Source organism: Corvus kubaryi, unplaced genomic scaffold (assembly GCF_017639235.1).
Source record: "Corvus kubaryi isolate FWS band 111438036 unplaced genomic scaffold, C.kubaryi_AGA036_p1.0 37387, whole genome shotgun sequence".
NCBI lineage: Eukaryota > Metazoa > Chordata > Aves > Passeriformes > Corvidae > Corvus > Corvus kubaryi.
This window is the reverse complement of record NW_024581129.1, coordinates 15650299-15667281: the sequence shown is the minus strand read 5'-3', so window position 1 is coordinate 15667281 and position 16983 is coordinate 15650299. Positions and strand designations below refer to the sequence as shown.

Sequence of the window (16983 nt, the reverse complement as noted above, 5' to 3'; positions counted from 1 at the left end):
CTCCTGGTGCCCACAGCCCCAGACAGGCCATTCACAATAGCCAGCCTTCTGGTTTGACACATTTCTAAAACTCACCATGAGCAGACACTACTGAGAATGGAAGCTATAAAGCAAAAACAACCCTACCAAAATTTTCTCTGACCATGGGGAGAATCATCAAAATTCTGGGATGGGAGATGCCAATGGGAGTTAGGCAACTGCTTTCACTGCAACCAAATCACCTTGAAAGGCTTGGCCTTATGGACAAATTTTAACCCCCACCCCCACGAGGCCATGATCATGTAAATAAAGCTTAAATGGAAAAACCTGAGAGGACATGAACAGCAAGGAACACACTGGATGCAAGTTAGACCAAGTATTAGTATGTATTTATGCACAAGAATAAAAACAGCTTTACAAGTTGAATTGGAAATTTAAACAGAGGAAGTTTAACAGCTTTTGTATATTATATTAAATAACCAAAACACCTTTTTCCAAAATTGGTAAAGAATAAATAATATAATTTACAGTATGGTACAAAAAATAATCAGTAAGGACAGGCATTTTGCTTTATACATACACTATATAGGTATATTTATAATCTATAAAACAAATTCACATCTCAAACAAGCCAGAAACCTTAGATGATATGGCTTAGCTATTATTAAAAGAAACAGCATTAAATTCTGCTGCCAGAACCATAAGCTCTAAAGCAGTTATCATGTTTCAATAATTAATGATAACTTATTGCCGTAGTGCTTGCCAAGGTTTCACTTAGTTAACATTTACAAATTGCTGTGAAATTAACAGATTCAAAGGTTTGAAAAGGTTAAAAAAAAGTGCAGTACTTTCCTTATAAATGCATCTGAAGTCTGAGTGTAGAAAACAAAATGCAACTGAATTTCTACTGGGGATCTGCTGTCAGTAAATGAGATGTCTTTATAGGTTAGATTTGATTCAAGCCATTTAATTCAATTTAGAAATATAGAGGGTGTCAAAAAAAGGCTTAACAATGCTGTATGAAAAACAATTACTATTCCTATGCTTAGCAGATTTAGTGATACATGAGAAAATGGATTGCGTGGGTGATCAGGATGCAACACCGTGCACAGATCTCTGTCAGTGTGTGTACACACACCGGGGTGGATCCAGCCTTGGGCTATGGTGCTGCTCTGCCCATGGTGATGAGACACTGAATCTCCTGCCATTTACCTGGTCAACTACTCAGACCTGGCTTATGGTAGATAAGTCACTGAGAGGGAAAAGCCTAGAGCAGTTAATCCTAGACCTGGAGGCTGTTAGTGTCCATTAGTCCTCTCCAACACCTCATAGTGCCCCAGGAAGGTACTAACCTAACGAAGTCATTTCTACCTCAGAAATGATATTGTGTGCATTTCAGTGTCACTTGCTTGGATGTCTGCTTAGCCTGACATTGTCCCTCATACAGATTTTGTTACTGCTGAAATAATGAAAATTGAAGAAGTTTTGAGTATTACAACCCCCCCACCCCCCCATGCACGTGTGCACATGCACATATGTGTGCGTGTGTGTATACACCACCTCCTTAGCAGTCTCAGGCACAAACTGATGATGACTACTATTGTAAAGCACATTCACCTAAAATCCAGAGCTGGTCTAATCAGAGATGTGTTTAAATGGCCTTTCACATAGTAAGGGTAACAAATACTGCATCAATTCAGAATTACCACAATGATCTTAATTATTCTAAAGTTCTTCCCTCATCCTCAAAGGGCTTTATTCTTAAAATGCAGTTTGCAAAGCATTACTGATTTCTGAAATAAAATTCTGCTTCATAATGCCAACTTTTAAGGGGCTGATGCCAAACACATTTCTAACCCCAACATTCTGAGTGCTGAACTGATTTCTGTCATTTATACTCTGTTATTACTGGGTGGTTCAAGCCCACTTGCAAAGGTTCAGCATATTAGAAGTTTTCTGATGTCACAGCATCATCAAAAACAGCCATTTGTGCTGCCTTTATTCTGCAATTGTGTCCTTCCCGTCTGGGAAGTGAGTGGGCTGAAGCAGGGCAGCTGACAGCTCCTTGTATCGCAGGCAAAAAGCCTTCACGGATTGGGATGAAGTGCTCCGCTTTCCACTTCTGCAGCAGGTGCAGCAACACTGGCCCTTTTTCAAGGCAACTTCAGAGCCAAACCCAGTGTCATATCCACTGTGTTACCAGCATCAGTAGGGAAGATGAAAAGTTTATCAAGTTACAAATACACTGGAGACCCTCACATTACTCTTGCAATATTTAGAAGTTTAAGAATGAGAGTTCAGATTTCTTTTCATACAGTACTTGATTAGAATGTAACACATTTCCTCCCGCATGTTCCGTAACCCACAGCCATAGTAGGTACCTTCTACTTTTGTCCTGCAAATCTGAAGGATTTTTGGAGACATAGCATGTAGAATAATCAGCATTAGTAATGGAGGAACCCAAAACCAAGAGGGAACAATCTGGGAAAGTCCAAACCAAATTACAGCTAAATTCAAAGTAAAAATGAAAAGTTTTAGTGGGAATGACTCTTGAGATTAAGGGGTGTCCTCTCCATACCAAGAGGGAATGCTCAGAACAAAACAGGCCCCAGCATTCATTTCTGTGACAGCCTTCAACTTTTCCTATTCCAGGTTTATGTGATTTCCTGACAATTTTGTCAGAATTCTCAAACAAGGCTCTGTGTCCATCAGAAAACTTGTTCCATTTTCTCCTAATGACAGAAAACACAAGGCCAACTCCAGAGAAGCTAAAAGTCATCGACCTAAAGCAGCATGAAGGGACTGGACAAACAGCAAAGAGAGTCAGTGCATTGTGAGCAAGTTACAGGAGACTCCCAGTCAAAGAAATACCTTGTACAAGTAGCTAAAGGCAGCAGAACTACATCCACCAAGTGCAAGTGGGGAAATGAACCCATGATAACAGCCTAACAGATGGAGAAGGTTTGTTTATTTATTAATAATACCAAGTTGAGGTTTATATAGGAGCAGCCCCTGGGAAAAGTTCAGAGCTACTCAAACCAGCCAAGGGACACCCTCTAACTGGAGAAGCAGCCAAGTGCTTACAAAAGGGGCACAACATGGGTATTCTTGCTCAGGACAGGAAAAGAAAGGAAATAAAAAAGGAAAGTGAATAAGAAGTCTCCTGAGTTATAAAGCTAGAACTGACAGACAACCCCAAAATTAACTTGATATCCTGTTGAACCCACTGGAATCAGGATCTGGGTTTTTCCTACAGTAAAACACAACATTAAATGCACAGGGATTTCAGAGAGGGAGTGCCAGACCCACTCATGCCTGGGAGTGACTGTAATGAAGAATGATGCTGAGGTACTACAGAGCACCTGGAGTTCACAGAACAAAGAGGAAGTAAGGAAGGACTAAGGGATTAAGCTAGAACTTAACACTTCTCCTCATGACACAAAACCGATCTCAACCGCCGTAGCATTAACCTAGTATTTTTTCCTACATATTACAATATTCTTTCCTGTTTCCTCTCCCAGGTAAATCCTGAGTTTTTGTGAAGATGGCAATATTTACATGTTTCCAGCAAAGCCAAGACTAATTATGACACAGCTTTCCTAGTGTAAGCTCTTTTGCCGTGTTTCCAGACTTAAAAAGCAACTGTTAGGGAGAGCAATAAAGCACTCCCCCACAGGGTGAACTGTGCAATGTGCTTAAGAATCTCAAAGGTTAAGAGTATGAGTGCAGTCAGGGTGATGATGATGGTGATGTGATGGGGTTTAAAAGATGGGGATCCAAGCAGCATGGAAGGAGGGAGGATCAGAGCTCCTCTACCAAACAAGCAAGCAGGTGTGAGCTCCGCTGGAATGGTCAAAGAGCCAAAGGAACAGAGTGGTCTCTAAGAACACAGCATTGGGGAGTGGCAGCGCCCTGGACAGAGTGCAAGAACTTCAGTTTGACTGAATGGTAAGAAGACTGCCAACTAGGACGTGCCAAGATACACAATGGTTCCCCTACCCACCACTACCCTTCATCCTCCACAACTTTCACGTGGATCCAACAGCATGGCATTTTGATCGCTACGCAAACAATGATTCGTGTACAGGAGCTTGTGGCAATCCCTTCCCCTGCTTGAGCTGCTTGCTTAGGCCATTCCAAAGTGCAAGTCCAGGACTGTCCCACAAACCTGCAATCTTAAATTGCTGATGCAGGGACACACTGTCTCCTGTAATGTTATTCCATGTTCTGTTGTTGCCAGCATATTGCACATTCCAGGACTAGCAAGTACTTCTTGAGACCTTTGAAACCAATTCTTCTCTGTTAGAAAGAAGCACACAGGACAGGGATAACTCAGCCTCAGCTGCTGCCCTCATCAAGTTCCAGCGCCGCAAGCTCCAACTTAGCTGAACAGTCTGCACCAGCCTGCTGGTCATTCCCTTACTGTGACAGATCCCCAATCGGGGGACCACCACCTCCTCCATCAAACAGGATCTCCCTGCGAGTCGGCTCAGGTATAGACAGCTCCTGGGCAAGGTCATTAAACCGAGATATGTAATCTATGCTGTTCTCATTCATCATGCAAGCCAGCTGGGAATCCACCACCTGGAAGAGACAAGGAGAGAAGAGATGATACATGTCAGTGGCAATTTCGTGGAATTACTGAGGTTGGAAGGGACATCTTGAGAGCATTTTATGCAACCATCTCACTTGAGCAGGGTCAGCTAGAACAGACTGCCCTGGGCCTTGTTGGGCAGGTGCTGAATCAGCCCCATGCACAGACATTCCACAACTCTCTGGGTACCCTGTTTCCATGCCTGATTACCTCAAAATAGATCTCTTGTCTTCAGGTGGAATTAAATGTGTTTCAAATTTTGCTTGCAGCCTCTTGTCCTGAGAAGAATCTGGCTCCCTAAGCCTCTCCTCATATGAAAGAGACACTTTATCTCACTTGACCCAAGTTAGAGAACAGCTCTTCTCATCCACAACTAAATGGAAGCTGCTAAAAAACCTTACCACCTATAGTCTCAATGGGCCTTACCTGCTCCAATTTAGCATTAAGGTGCACAGGTAGATGATCTACAGATATTACCTCTGCCACAAAAACTGCTCTGCTGTGCCTAACATGGAGGCTTACCCCATTTTCTTCTTAAGGCAGATGGTAATATTGAGGGCTGCAATGTCACTTCAAATCCATGCAAATAAATGATCATATATTCCTTTAATTAGAACACACCTTGACAGCTTCTCACCACCAAGCAAACAGAATCCTTGTATTTATGCCAGAAGTGGATCTGTGTTTCATGCCTGAAGCTGCCGAGATCACACTAAATCAACATGAGCTTGGTGCAGCTCCTGGTTACAAGGTCTGTACAGAACCTCCTTATCCAAATCCGAAGGGCAATGAAGAAATGACACATTCCTTCCATAAGGGCAAGTCCCCAAGAAATTACAAGTTACGTGATATTGTACTGAGTTAATAACTGTAAACTGTGGGATAACTGAGACTGGAAGGGACCTGAAGAGGTCTCTAATTCAACTGCTTGCTCAAAACAGGTTCACCTATCAGGACAGACCAGCTCACTCGGAGCTTTACTGATGTGAGCCCTGGAAAGCTCTGAAGACAGCCACTGCACAACATCTCTGGGCAACCTGTTTCCTTGCCTGCCTATCCTCAGTGTGAAGTTTTTCTATAGATATACCAGAACCTTTCTCAGTTCAGCTTCTGCTTGTTTCTCCCACCGCCCATCACCATACTGTAAAGGGCTTGGCTACTTCTTCTCAATGACCCTACTGGAGGTACTGGCAGGCAGCAGAGTCCCTCCCACCCTGAAGCCTTTTCTAGGCTGAACAAGCCTAGACATCACATCCTTTCTTCAGCGCCTGATCCTGCTGGTGACCCTCAGCTGACCTGCTCTGGTTAATTCCTCTCTCCTATATATTTGGTGCTCAAAACTGGTGACAATATTCTAGACATGGTCTCACAGCAGGCAGACTCTACTACTCTACAGAGTACAGCACATTAATCATCATTTTGTTCAATATCCTGGCCATACTCCTGTTAAAAACAGCTCATGACATCGTTGGTCACCTTTGGTTCCACAGACCATCCTGGATCATGCTCGGCTCATGTCTATTGCCATACCCAGGTACAGCAGAGCTGCTTCCCAGACAGCCAGTCCCCAGCTGATACTGCTGTAGGGTTATTCCTTCATTCCTTCCTAGGGCAGGACCTTGCATTTTCCTTACTAAGCTGCATGATGTTCCTGCAGCTCACTCTTCCTGTCTGTCTCTCTGAAAGGGCGCTCTGTCCTTAAGTGTGTCACAGCCTTAAAAACTGCTGAGCTTCATTCTACCCCTTCAAAAGTGTTCAGAACAAAGGGATTGATCTGCCAACAGAGACTAACTCAGCAGCACAGGACCTTCTGCCATCCTCTCAGGTGACTTGGTATTAGCCATCTCCTACTTCTTCCTTCTGGACCTATTTATTTTTTCCTACCAGGCCTCCAACTGTATTGTAGCTGCATCGCTATTAACCCTTCTATTATCTTTAGCACTTTCAGTTCTTGCTCTGCAAAGAAGGACACACAAAACAGAAAGACTGAATCTCTCTCTGTCAAAACAAAGATATGTCCAACAGGTGAATACAACCTCCCTCAGCTGGGTTGAAGAAGTTCACAGCAGCTTCTCACACCAGCTCTGCTGCCAGGTAGCCTCAGATAATTTTACATCTTTCTGTTATGACTGTAACCCTGTCTACTGAGCTGAAGTGCAGGTGTCAAAGCACTGCCTTCCAAGTATCTCAGGAGGGTCTGATGGACCCAGTAACTGTAACTTCCAGCACTGCAAGAGGAAGAAGATTCTGAGTGTAATTTGCTGACATACCTCTGCCACGTCTGCCAGGGACCGCGACACAAAGGAGTCCCGTGAGTTTCCATCCAGCAGGCTAGGTCCCAGTAAGGAGGTGCCACTGGTGTTCCCAACTGGAGTTGGTAACATTTTTCGTCCCTTCTCTGGGGAGATAAAACTTGCTACAAAGAAAAGGCACATCAGTAAGTCACTGCACTGAGTGTTTTCAATTGGGAGGATAAAGAGGAGGACAAGGAAATTCAAAATGGAGGACAGATATCCATTTCTTCCATCTTTTAAAAATTATGGTTACCAGCATGAATACCATCACCACACTGCTAAGAGCAGGGAGACTCATTACACTGGCTCCATGAATTATTAATTAAAAAAAAAATCTCTCAACAACTAAACCTCACCCAAACCCAATGCGTGACCTCACGTCTTTGAGACAGTGCTTATCAAGCACACAACAAAGTCTATTTTTCCACGAGCAGAGCCAAAAGCATCTGTTCATTTTGGCACAACAATCCAAATGTCTCACCCTAACTGATGAGTCAGGCTCCAAAGAGACTACAAAGAACTTCCAAGGAATTATTTGTCCCAAGCTACGGGCCCAAATCTAAGCAACGGGATCTTTTGAGGAACAGACTTGTAAAGAGAGAAAACAAGGCAACACTGTGGAAATGAAAGCAAGTATTTGGAATAATTCTAGAAATGTTCTTCTGGGTTTATAATTTTCCAAAGGATTCACTTCTGATAAACAATGTTGGTTTTGTTTTTTTAACAAGAAAGGACTTTTTGGTTGCACTTCTCTGCATCTGGACACTTACAGAACAAGCTGCTGAGGGAGGAGTCTGTGGAGTCATTGGGGTACCACTGGGGATCGTGGGGGGGAGATGCAATCCAGTTCTGCTGAGGACTACTGGATGGGGATGGAAGACTTTTGGAGCTGTCACTGCCATTCAGCTTTGCAGGAGAGAGAGAAACACCTTCACCTGTAAGCCAATGTTGGGGATCACTAATTCAGTCAATGTGGTAAAGTTACAGGACACTGCACCAATTTTTGTTTAGAAAGGAAAAAAACCCCAAACAACAACAATAACGCCCCTGCCCCGTATTTGCTAGAAAATAAAGGCCATAAAATAAAGAATTTTATTTCCAACAGATATTTAGAGAAAAGCAAACAAAAACAAACCCACAAAAACCTCATAACCTAAGAACTACTTCCTGGAAAAGCTTCTGCTGCCATATAAGATGTCAGGGATTTTCTTTTAAGTTGATAGGCAGACTTCAGCTAATCTTAGACTTACTGTACTGGCCAGAGCTGATGGCTATTTCAATGATGGAATCACTGATCTGAGTGGCAGGTTCCCCTTGGGAAAGCACATCTTCAGGTGGTCCAGGAAGGGAAATATCCAAGAGAGCAGAAACATTGGGAGGAGAGAGCCGAGTACTGGAAGCTTCTGATGAGGGAAGTGGAGGAGTTGACAGACCATTCTGGAGAGAAGTCTTGGCCAGTTCTGGCAGAGAAAGGACCGATGTGCCCTGATACAAGAAACAGAATTAATTGTTTATAAATTTATTAAGAACTTGGAAAACTAAAAAGCAACATTTCGGCTCTTGAGTATCAGATTAAAACCAGATTTTTAAGAGAAAAAAATCCAGTAGATAATATGCCTAAATTAGGGGAATATACTATTTATATAATAAATCTGTATTATTTTGATGGTAAGTACCTGTAAGCATAAATAAATATGCTGCAGGCCATATCCTGCCAAATCATCTGAAAAAATATGCATCTGTAACATTCCAAAGAATATTTAAAACAGCCTACATAACAGAACAAACATAATCTTAAAATTAACAATTTTGATAAATCTACAAGATAGTTCCAAATAGATATGTATTAATTTGCCTTTGTATGGGAAAAAACCCTTTAACTGATGGAAGAGTATACAGATATTTTAAACTGGTAACTCACATTTATTCACTTTTTACAGCCAGATTTCCCAAAATTCAAGTGATCTTTAAGGAGTGTCATTACCAGTACCTCATCGTAGAACTGTAACATTTTTTCAGATGTAGTGTATACACAGCTGTCCTAAGAGAAAGAACCAGAACCCCAGGCCCCATTACCACAATAAGTGCCTCATAGGTTCACGTCCTAACATCTGTCCCATAAAAAAATCTTAATCTCCTTTATGCTCTCCAATCAAACTAATTTGACCTTTCTCACATGCAGGTGTCACAGGGAGCATAGAAAGTGCTTCCACTCAAGAAAGGAAGAGCCTGTATTCTGAGGCTTAAGAATCCAACACTAGGTCCTGGATCCCACTGGAGAAAGACTTTGGGGACAGGATGGCAACAGCCCTACAATTTAGGTGCCATCACAGTTACTCTTAAGTATCTGTCTATGTCTTACTGGATCCAGCACAAAGAATAGTGAGTCTCTGGAAAGGATGCTGACATTACCATCACACTTTAAGTATTAATACTCCTTCTTTAGCGACATGGAGGCAGCAGGACTGCGAACTGCTGAAATCTCTCCTTGTGATGTCTAAAATACACACATAGATATAGCAGGGCACTTATAAACTCCTTCACTCTATTAAGAGATATGTAAAGGCTGTTTGTTCTTCACAGGTCACAGACTGTCAGCTTCACTTGATTTTAGGAAATGGCACATGCACATATTTAACCAGCTTTCCTAAATTTCCTTAAATTTCTTCAGATGCTAGGGATTTAATTTCCACCAGACAGTACCAGTGGTGCACAATTACCTGGGAATATGGAGTTTTAACTAGCAATACCAGTGGTATTTTCACAGAACATTACCCATTCCAAGAGCACTGTTCCTTCAGCACACACTGTACCTGGAAGCCATCCTGCTCGGGCCGGGTCGGCAGGCTGATGTACGGTACCCGGCACCCCGGGCCTGAGCCCTGCAACCGCAACAGAAACCATGTGAGTGACCAGCCAAGGAGGGAAGAGATAAGGGCCTATCACCATCTATCCGTGCTCTTCATACATCTCAAGTCCTTCAAAATTGTTGTCCTGGGTTGCAGTGTATTCTATTACCATCTTCATGAGCTGTTGGAACCAGGTGGGGCAGTGTTTCCTTGCCTCCTTGCTCTGGACCATCTTCTGTTAATGAGCCCATCAACACCTGGCCTCATGACTCATCATCCCATTGTGAGATGCTCCACCCAGAGGGAGGAACCAAGCATTCCATCCTGGATATAATCTGAGATTCTGAAACCACAGACAGGCTTTCCACTGGATTCCCAGAGGACAGGAGCTACATAGCCACCACTGGACCTTCCGAGGAAGAGCAGCCCCTTTCTACAGGATCACTGCTTTGACAGAACCACATCCACCACTTCAGGAGGAAGAGCAGCCACCATCTTATCGGACTGCTACCGCCACGCTGACTAACAGGGTGTCAGGTTGTATCCTGACTCTGTCACTTTGAACCAGTGTTTTCTGCCTTTTTTTAAATTTCCCCATTAAACTGTTATTCTGACTTGGTGCCTCCCACTGGTTTGTTTTCAAACTAGTACATATTTTGGTGCCCAAGGTGGGGCTTGCTCTGAGAGAAAGTCAGAATTACAATTTTGTATTAACAGAAACCTATTCACCATGGTGCTCAGCTTGTCTATATGGGTACTGTATCTTGCTCTATATATTTTTCCTCACCTGGGGAACTGCCTGCCTGTTGTATTGCTCCTGTTAAAACCAGGGAATGGTATGAGAATTGCTTTATTGGTTTATTATGCCTATAGCATAATAACTGCGAGGCGATGAATACCATTCGGAATATATACTCAATTTTGTTTGGCTGTCCTAGTCTGGGCTCCTATGTCTGGGATCTCCTCAACAATCGCACCCAGCCCCTGGTGGGAAGAGTAGAGTGGTTTCTTCCAGCCTTTCAGGCCAGGCACAGCAGTTTTTGAAAATATTGCATTCCCTCTGGATGTTTAGGATGGTATAATCTTCTTGTCAGTTCTATTCTCTTTTTTCTCTATGGCTAGCATTGTGTACACCATGCTTAGAAACAAAACACTACCTGCTGTGGTGCAACATCTGCTTGAGGAGGGAAAAAGGAGCAAAGTCAAGGGACCTGCCCAAGAGATCCAGTTCCTGGGAGTAAAGTGGCAAGATGGACGACATCAGATTCCCACTGAGGTCATCAATAAGATCACAGCAATGTCTCCACCAACCAACAAGAAGGAAACACAAGCTTTCCTAGGCGCCATAGGTTTCTGGAGAATGCACATTCCTGAGTACGGTCAGATCGTGAGCCCTCTCTACCTGGTTACCTGCAAGAAGAACGATTTCCACTGGGGCCCTGAACAGCAGCAAGCCTTCGCCCAGATCAAGCAGGAAATCGCTCACGCCGTAGCCCTTGGCCCAGTCAGGACAGGACCAGAGGTGAAGAACGTGCTCTACTCTGCAGCCGGGAACAATGGTCTGTCCTGGAGCCTCTGGCAGAAGGTGCCTGGTGAGACTCGTGGCCGACCACTGGGATTCTGGAGCCGAAGCCACAGAGGGTCTGAAGCCAACTACACTCCCACAGATTAGGAAATCTTGGCAGCCTATGAAGGAGTCCAAGCTGCCTCAGAGGTAATTGGCACTGAAGCACAGCTGCTTCTGGCACCCCGACTACTGGTGCTGGGTTGGATGTTCAAGGGAAAGGTTCCTTCCACGCATCATGCCACCGACACCACATGGAGCAAGTGGATCGCCCTCATCACACAGCGTGCCCGTATTGGAAACCCGAATCACCCTGGGATTCTGGAAATTATAACAAACTGGCTGGAAGGTGAGAGTTTTGGATTATCTTCTGAAAAAGAGGAAGAGCAAGTGACTCGTGCTGAGGAAGCCCCACCATATAACGAGCTACCAGAGACTGAAAGATGTTATGCCCTCTCCACTGATGGTTCCTGCCAAATTACTGGCGCTAGCTGGAAGTGGAAAGCCGTAGTATGGAGCCCCATACACCGAGTTGGACAAGCTACCGAGGGACAAGGTGGATCGAGTCAGGTTGCAGAGCTTAAAGCCACCCAGCTGGCTTTGGATATTGCCAAATGAGAGAAGTGGCCGAGGCTCTATCTCTACACCGATTCGTGGATGGCAGCTCATGCTGTGTGGGGATGGCTGGTTCGCTGGAGAAAGGCCAACGGGCAGCGCAGAGGGAAACCCATCTGGGCCGCTGAGATTTGGCAGGACATCGCCGCCCGAGTAGAGAAGCTGACCATGAAGGTTCGACATGTGGATGCGCACGTACCCAAGAGTCGGGCTAATGAAGAACATCACAACAACGAGCAGGTGGACCGAGCTGCCAAGGTGAAAGTATCACAGGTGGATCTGGACTGGCAGCACAAGGGAGAATTATTCCTAGCTCGTTGGGCCCATGATGCCTCTGGTCATCAGGGGAGAGATGCAACATACCGATGGGCCCGTGACCGAGGGGTGGACCTTTCCATGGACAGCATCTCACAGGTCATCCACAGTTGTGAGATCTGTGCTGCAATCAAACAGGCCAAGCGGGTGAAGCCTCTGTGGTACGGTGGACGATGGTCAAAGTACAGGTATGGGGAAGCCTGGCAAGTTGACTACATCACCCTTCCCCGAACCCGCCAAGGCAAGCGCTACATGTTGACCATGGTGGAAGCAACCACTGGATGGCTGGAGACCCACCCTGTGCCTCATGCTACAGCCTGGAACACCATCCTGGGCCTGGAAAAGCAAGTCCTGTGGAGACATGGCACCCCTGATAGGATCGAGTCAGACAACGGGACTCATTTTAAGAACAGCCTCATCAACACCTGGGCCAGAGAACTCCTTATCATGCACCAGCTGCTGGGAAAGTTGAACACTGCAGTGGACTACTTAAAACCACCCTGAAGGCACTTGGTGGGGGGACCTTCAAAAATTGGGAAGTGAACTTAGCAAAGGCCACCTGGATGGTCAATACCCGAGGGTCCATCAATCGAGCTGGTCCCGCCGAGTCTGAACCCTTGCACACAGTGGATGGAGATAGAGTCCCTGTGGTACACCTGAGAGGGATTTTAGGAAAGACTGTTTGGATTAATCCCATCTCAGGCAAAGGCAAACCCATCCGTGGGATTGTCTTTGCTCAAGGACCTGGTTACACTTGGTGGGTAATGCAAAAAGATGGGGAAACTCATTGTTTACCACAAGGAGACCTAATCTTAAGTGAGAACTGTGTGTAGGGTTTCACTGTATATATGTGTGTGTGTGTGTGTGTATGTAGAGTTTAAGGAAGGTATTGATTTGGGATGATGTAGATGGTAATAGAATAAGGGGTGGATAATGTCCTGGGTTGCAGTGTATTCTATTACCATCTTCATGAGCTGTTGAAACCAGGTGGGGCAGTGTTTCCTTGCCTCCTTGCTCTGGACCATCTTCTGTTAATGAGCCCATCAACACCTGGCCTCATGACTCATCATCCCATTGTGAGATGCTCCACCCAGAGGGAGGAACCAAACATTCCATCCTGGATATAATCTGAGATTCTGAAACCACAGACAGGCTTTCCACTGGATTCCCAGAGGACAGGAGCTACATAGCCACCACTGGACCTTCTGAGGAAGAGCAGCCCCTTTCTACAGGATCACTGCTTTGACAGAACCACATCCACCACTTCAGGAGGACTGCAGCCACCATCTTATCGGACTGCTACCGCCACGCTGACTAACAGGGTGTCAGGTTGTATCCTGACTCTGTCACTTTGAACCAGTGTTTCCTTTTATTCTTTTCCTTTTCTTTAATTTCCCCAATTAATTGTTATTCTGACTTGGTGCCTCCCACTGGTTTGTTTTCAAACTAGTACAATTGTCCATTAACTCCCTGAGAACATGACATGGACTGAAATGGACTAACACGTATCTGGGTCTCAGTGAAAGAATAAGCAAGGAGAAATTACAGTTTCCATTCCAAATACAATCCCAGATCCTCTCCTGAATTTCTGAAATGCCATGATTTCTTTTCAAGCCAGATTTCAACACTATCAACTGCAAGCCATTTTACCGGATGGAAATTCATTCAAGGAGATGATGAATTGATCCCTCAACCCCAAATATACACTACACAACACGGACTAGGTCTGCCAAGACAGCAGCGTTTAACAGCAAGCCCCAGGAGAAAGCTTGCTGAGGAGTCATCATAATACAGGTTTTTTATACGATGAAAGACCAAGACAGTTAAGCACTTGAAAAAAGCTCATTTAAGAGCCTCTGACCTCCACAGTCGTGATGGAGCCTCCGTTCTGATGCGCGACTGCTGGCTCCTGCCCTGTCACCACCGTGGGCACTGCATCTGGTGACAATGGTGACACACCTGGCAAACCATCGGCATCCAGGACAGGCATGGGGCTACCAGGGATAATGCCAGCACTTTTAGCTGCCAAGTCGATAGCGCCTTGTGTGAAACAAAAAACCAAGAAACATATTACAAGCTTCTTCATTTTGTTTTGATTCTCTAAAAGATGATTTTTTTAAACTTACCCAGAGTCAGAACACAACCCACATGAAAAAGCAGCAATGGTAATGATCTGATCATCTGGGTGAGCTGCTTCTCTGCACCGAGGGTATGCTGCTTTTAGCTAAAATGTTTAACTTTTCTGCCCTATTCCAACCTGTTACCAAGTATATCAAAATAGTTGAGAAACATCCCAGCTCCCCTCCCCTCCTTTCCTTCTATTTTTTTTTCTTTTTTGTCCTCCCAATTGGTAAGTATTTCATTATGCAATTTCTAGAAACTTCCTATGGGTTACTAGAGGAGCTCTACAAACACTAGAGCCTTATTTTGATATCTTGTCTCTGGCAGCCATGTAGACTCAATGTAAAAAACCTAAGTTGTTGCAAGGGTCAACCTCATCCAGATCTTTTAAAATCCACTTCAAACATCTGAATGTCTTCTCATTGCAAAAGAATCCTCTAGGTAAAACGTAAATGCAGTCACTGTTTACACCTCATTAATTGTTCTAATTATGGAACCCACTCTCTGTTGCAGGACAGTATCTGCCTGGAGGACACCAGCATGGCTTTTATTGTAGAATTCAGAATGACTTACTAGACAGATGGTTGGTGGCCTGTGTTGGAAGACCTTTGGGCACAATTGGACGAGAAACAGCAGCTTTAGTCAGTGAGGACTGGACTGGCCGAAATGAACCTCTCCCTGGGGGGAAGAATTTATACCTTTCAGGCAAATGAAATCTAATGCCTTTAAAGCAGAACACAACACAGTTGAATGGAAGCAAATAAATTCCAAGTGGCAGCAAGCTGCAGAATGCAAGCAGTGGAGATGATGGAATAGAGCTAAAATAGTGATGCGAGCTAAGCAGTGCCTTGCCACAGACAAACAACATCAAGTGCTGCTGTGCTATTGGAGCTGCTCTCATACTGTCAGTGAAGACAACCCTCCAGGTCTCATGCTGGCTTTGATGGGGGATCATCTGTACTACCACTGTACTCAAGGGTGTACCAGCAGAAAAGGACATATGGGCAGCGGATTGCTTATGCTGTATAAAATTTGGACTGTATTCCAGGTACTAGGGAAAGTCCAATATAAAATCTAGACAAGTTATACCCTACAGAACAAAAATTCCTATCTAAGTATTTTATTCCAAATTTTGTCTCCCTATTGGGAACTCCTTACTCTTCCCTGCTTTCAATCTTGGGAAACTGAAGAAAAAATTTTTATCACAAGCACGACTTGCTTAACAGTGATCCAGGAGAGCAATCCCATCATCCCACAGGCTGGTGACACTGTAATTTTGAAAGGGTATTTTCTTCTTTTTAGAAATTACTTCTTTATGCAGTTTTAAGGGACACTTTTTAGTTTATAGAAGTGCTACTCACCTGTAATGGATGAATTGGATAAAATAGAAAAGGAACAGACATGCTGGGACGGATTTCCAGACGGCCTGGGGAGCAGTGTTCTCTATGCGAGAGAAACAATAAACCAGAACAGATTTAAACACAGACAGAGGGTAACACTCATTGTATAAGTTGCAGGAGTTCACAAGACCTTCCAGAATAAGCAGAGTACTTCTGTGGTATTACTATCATGCACCAGACACAGCAATGAGATCAGTGTGCTCTTGAGAAAAAAGCTACAGAAAGGAATGATGTGTTTTCTCTGTAAACTACTAAAAGAAAGTATTTCCACATGGAAAATTCCCAGAGAAATGCTGATTAGAACTATATACCTCTCCGATTATACTTGCAGTGATTTTCAAATCTCTCTCAGAATTACAGCAGTGATCTTAAGGATGGGACTTAGTCTGTGTACAAACTGATCTGCCCTTAAAATTCAGCAAGTGTGGATGAGCGAGATAGCTGTGTGTACTTGGGAGCTCTTAAAACACATGGAATTTCCCAGATCTGAAGATCTCAGGATCAAAAAATAGTCCAAAGGTAATTTCTGTGTGTCCTACTCTCATATAAAACAGAAGAAGAAAAAAAGGTATATTGACACTTGAGAACTTTGTTTTCCCCAGTAGGTTACTATTATTTAGGTTTCAGATTTCTTTTTTCTCACCTGCCTCTGGTGGCATGTGCCTTTCCCTGGGTTATGAGAGCAGTCTGAAGGAGGGTAATGCCTGTTTGTCACCAAAGCACCACAACAGGCCACCTCTTACATACATCTCTTCCCAAGCTCCATTTTTTCCCAGGAGTCATTGTTCTTTCAAAGTGTGTTACGGCTTATTTCACTACAGAGGCTTATATCCACTGCAGTTTAACAGTCACTACTGAACAGGAAGCAGGAAAAGGATCTAAAGCAAGATTTTGTTGTTAAGAGGGCTGCCAGCTCCAACACTGCCAGCACAGGGCAGCACAGGAACACACTGCCTATGCCTCAGTGCCAAAGGCCCAGGTAGCAGAACCTGCTTCCAGGTTCCAGAAGCCTCTTCCAGAGGCTTTTTTATTTTTCGAAACTACCTTAGGCACTGGACTTCTGCTGTTGTTGACATTCTTCGTACAGGGAATGTATCATGGCTAGTTACCCCAGAGACTGAAGTGTTTCGTCCTTCATAATTTCAGCTTCACATTTCCAGTGGATGCATGAAGGAAATAGCATTTTTTTTTTGTTATGTGCAAATCACTACAGCCTTACTGAAACTCAGGGAGCAAAACAGGCATTTACACT

General features: G+C 44.1%; 1 protein-coding gene across 2 annotated transcripts in view; it reads right to left on the bottom strand.

The window, feature by feature from the left end:
- Window positions 1–340: 340 nt before the first annotated feature.
- Window positions 341–16983, bottom strand: part of CRAMP1 (cramped chromatin regulator homolog 1) — a 51252-nt gene continuing 34609 nt past the window's right edge. For both annotated transcript variants that reach the window (XM_042036795.1, XM_042036796.1), the window contains exons 14-21: window positions 15693–15774; window positions 14905–15009; window positions 14072–14250; window positions 9681–9749; window positions 8118–8352; window positions 7638–7802; window positions 6844–6989; window positions 341–4563 (exon numbers count right to left, since the gene is read on the bottom strand). In XM_042036795.1, coding sequence (XP_041892729.1) covers window positions 4399–4563; window positions 6844–6989; window positions 7638–7802; window positions 8118–8352; window positions 9681–9749; window positions 14072–14250; window positions 14905–15009; window positions 15693–15774 — 1146 coding nt within the window. In that variant the 3' untranslated portion in view covers window positions 341–4398. The remainder of the gene's footprint in view (window positions 4564–6843; window positions 6990–7637; window positions 7803–8117; window positions 8353–9680; window positions 9750–14071; window positions 14251–14904; window positions 15010–15692; window positions 15775–16983) is intronic.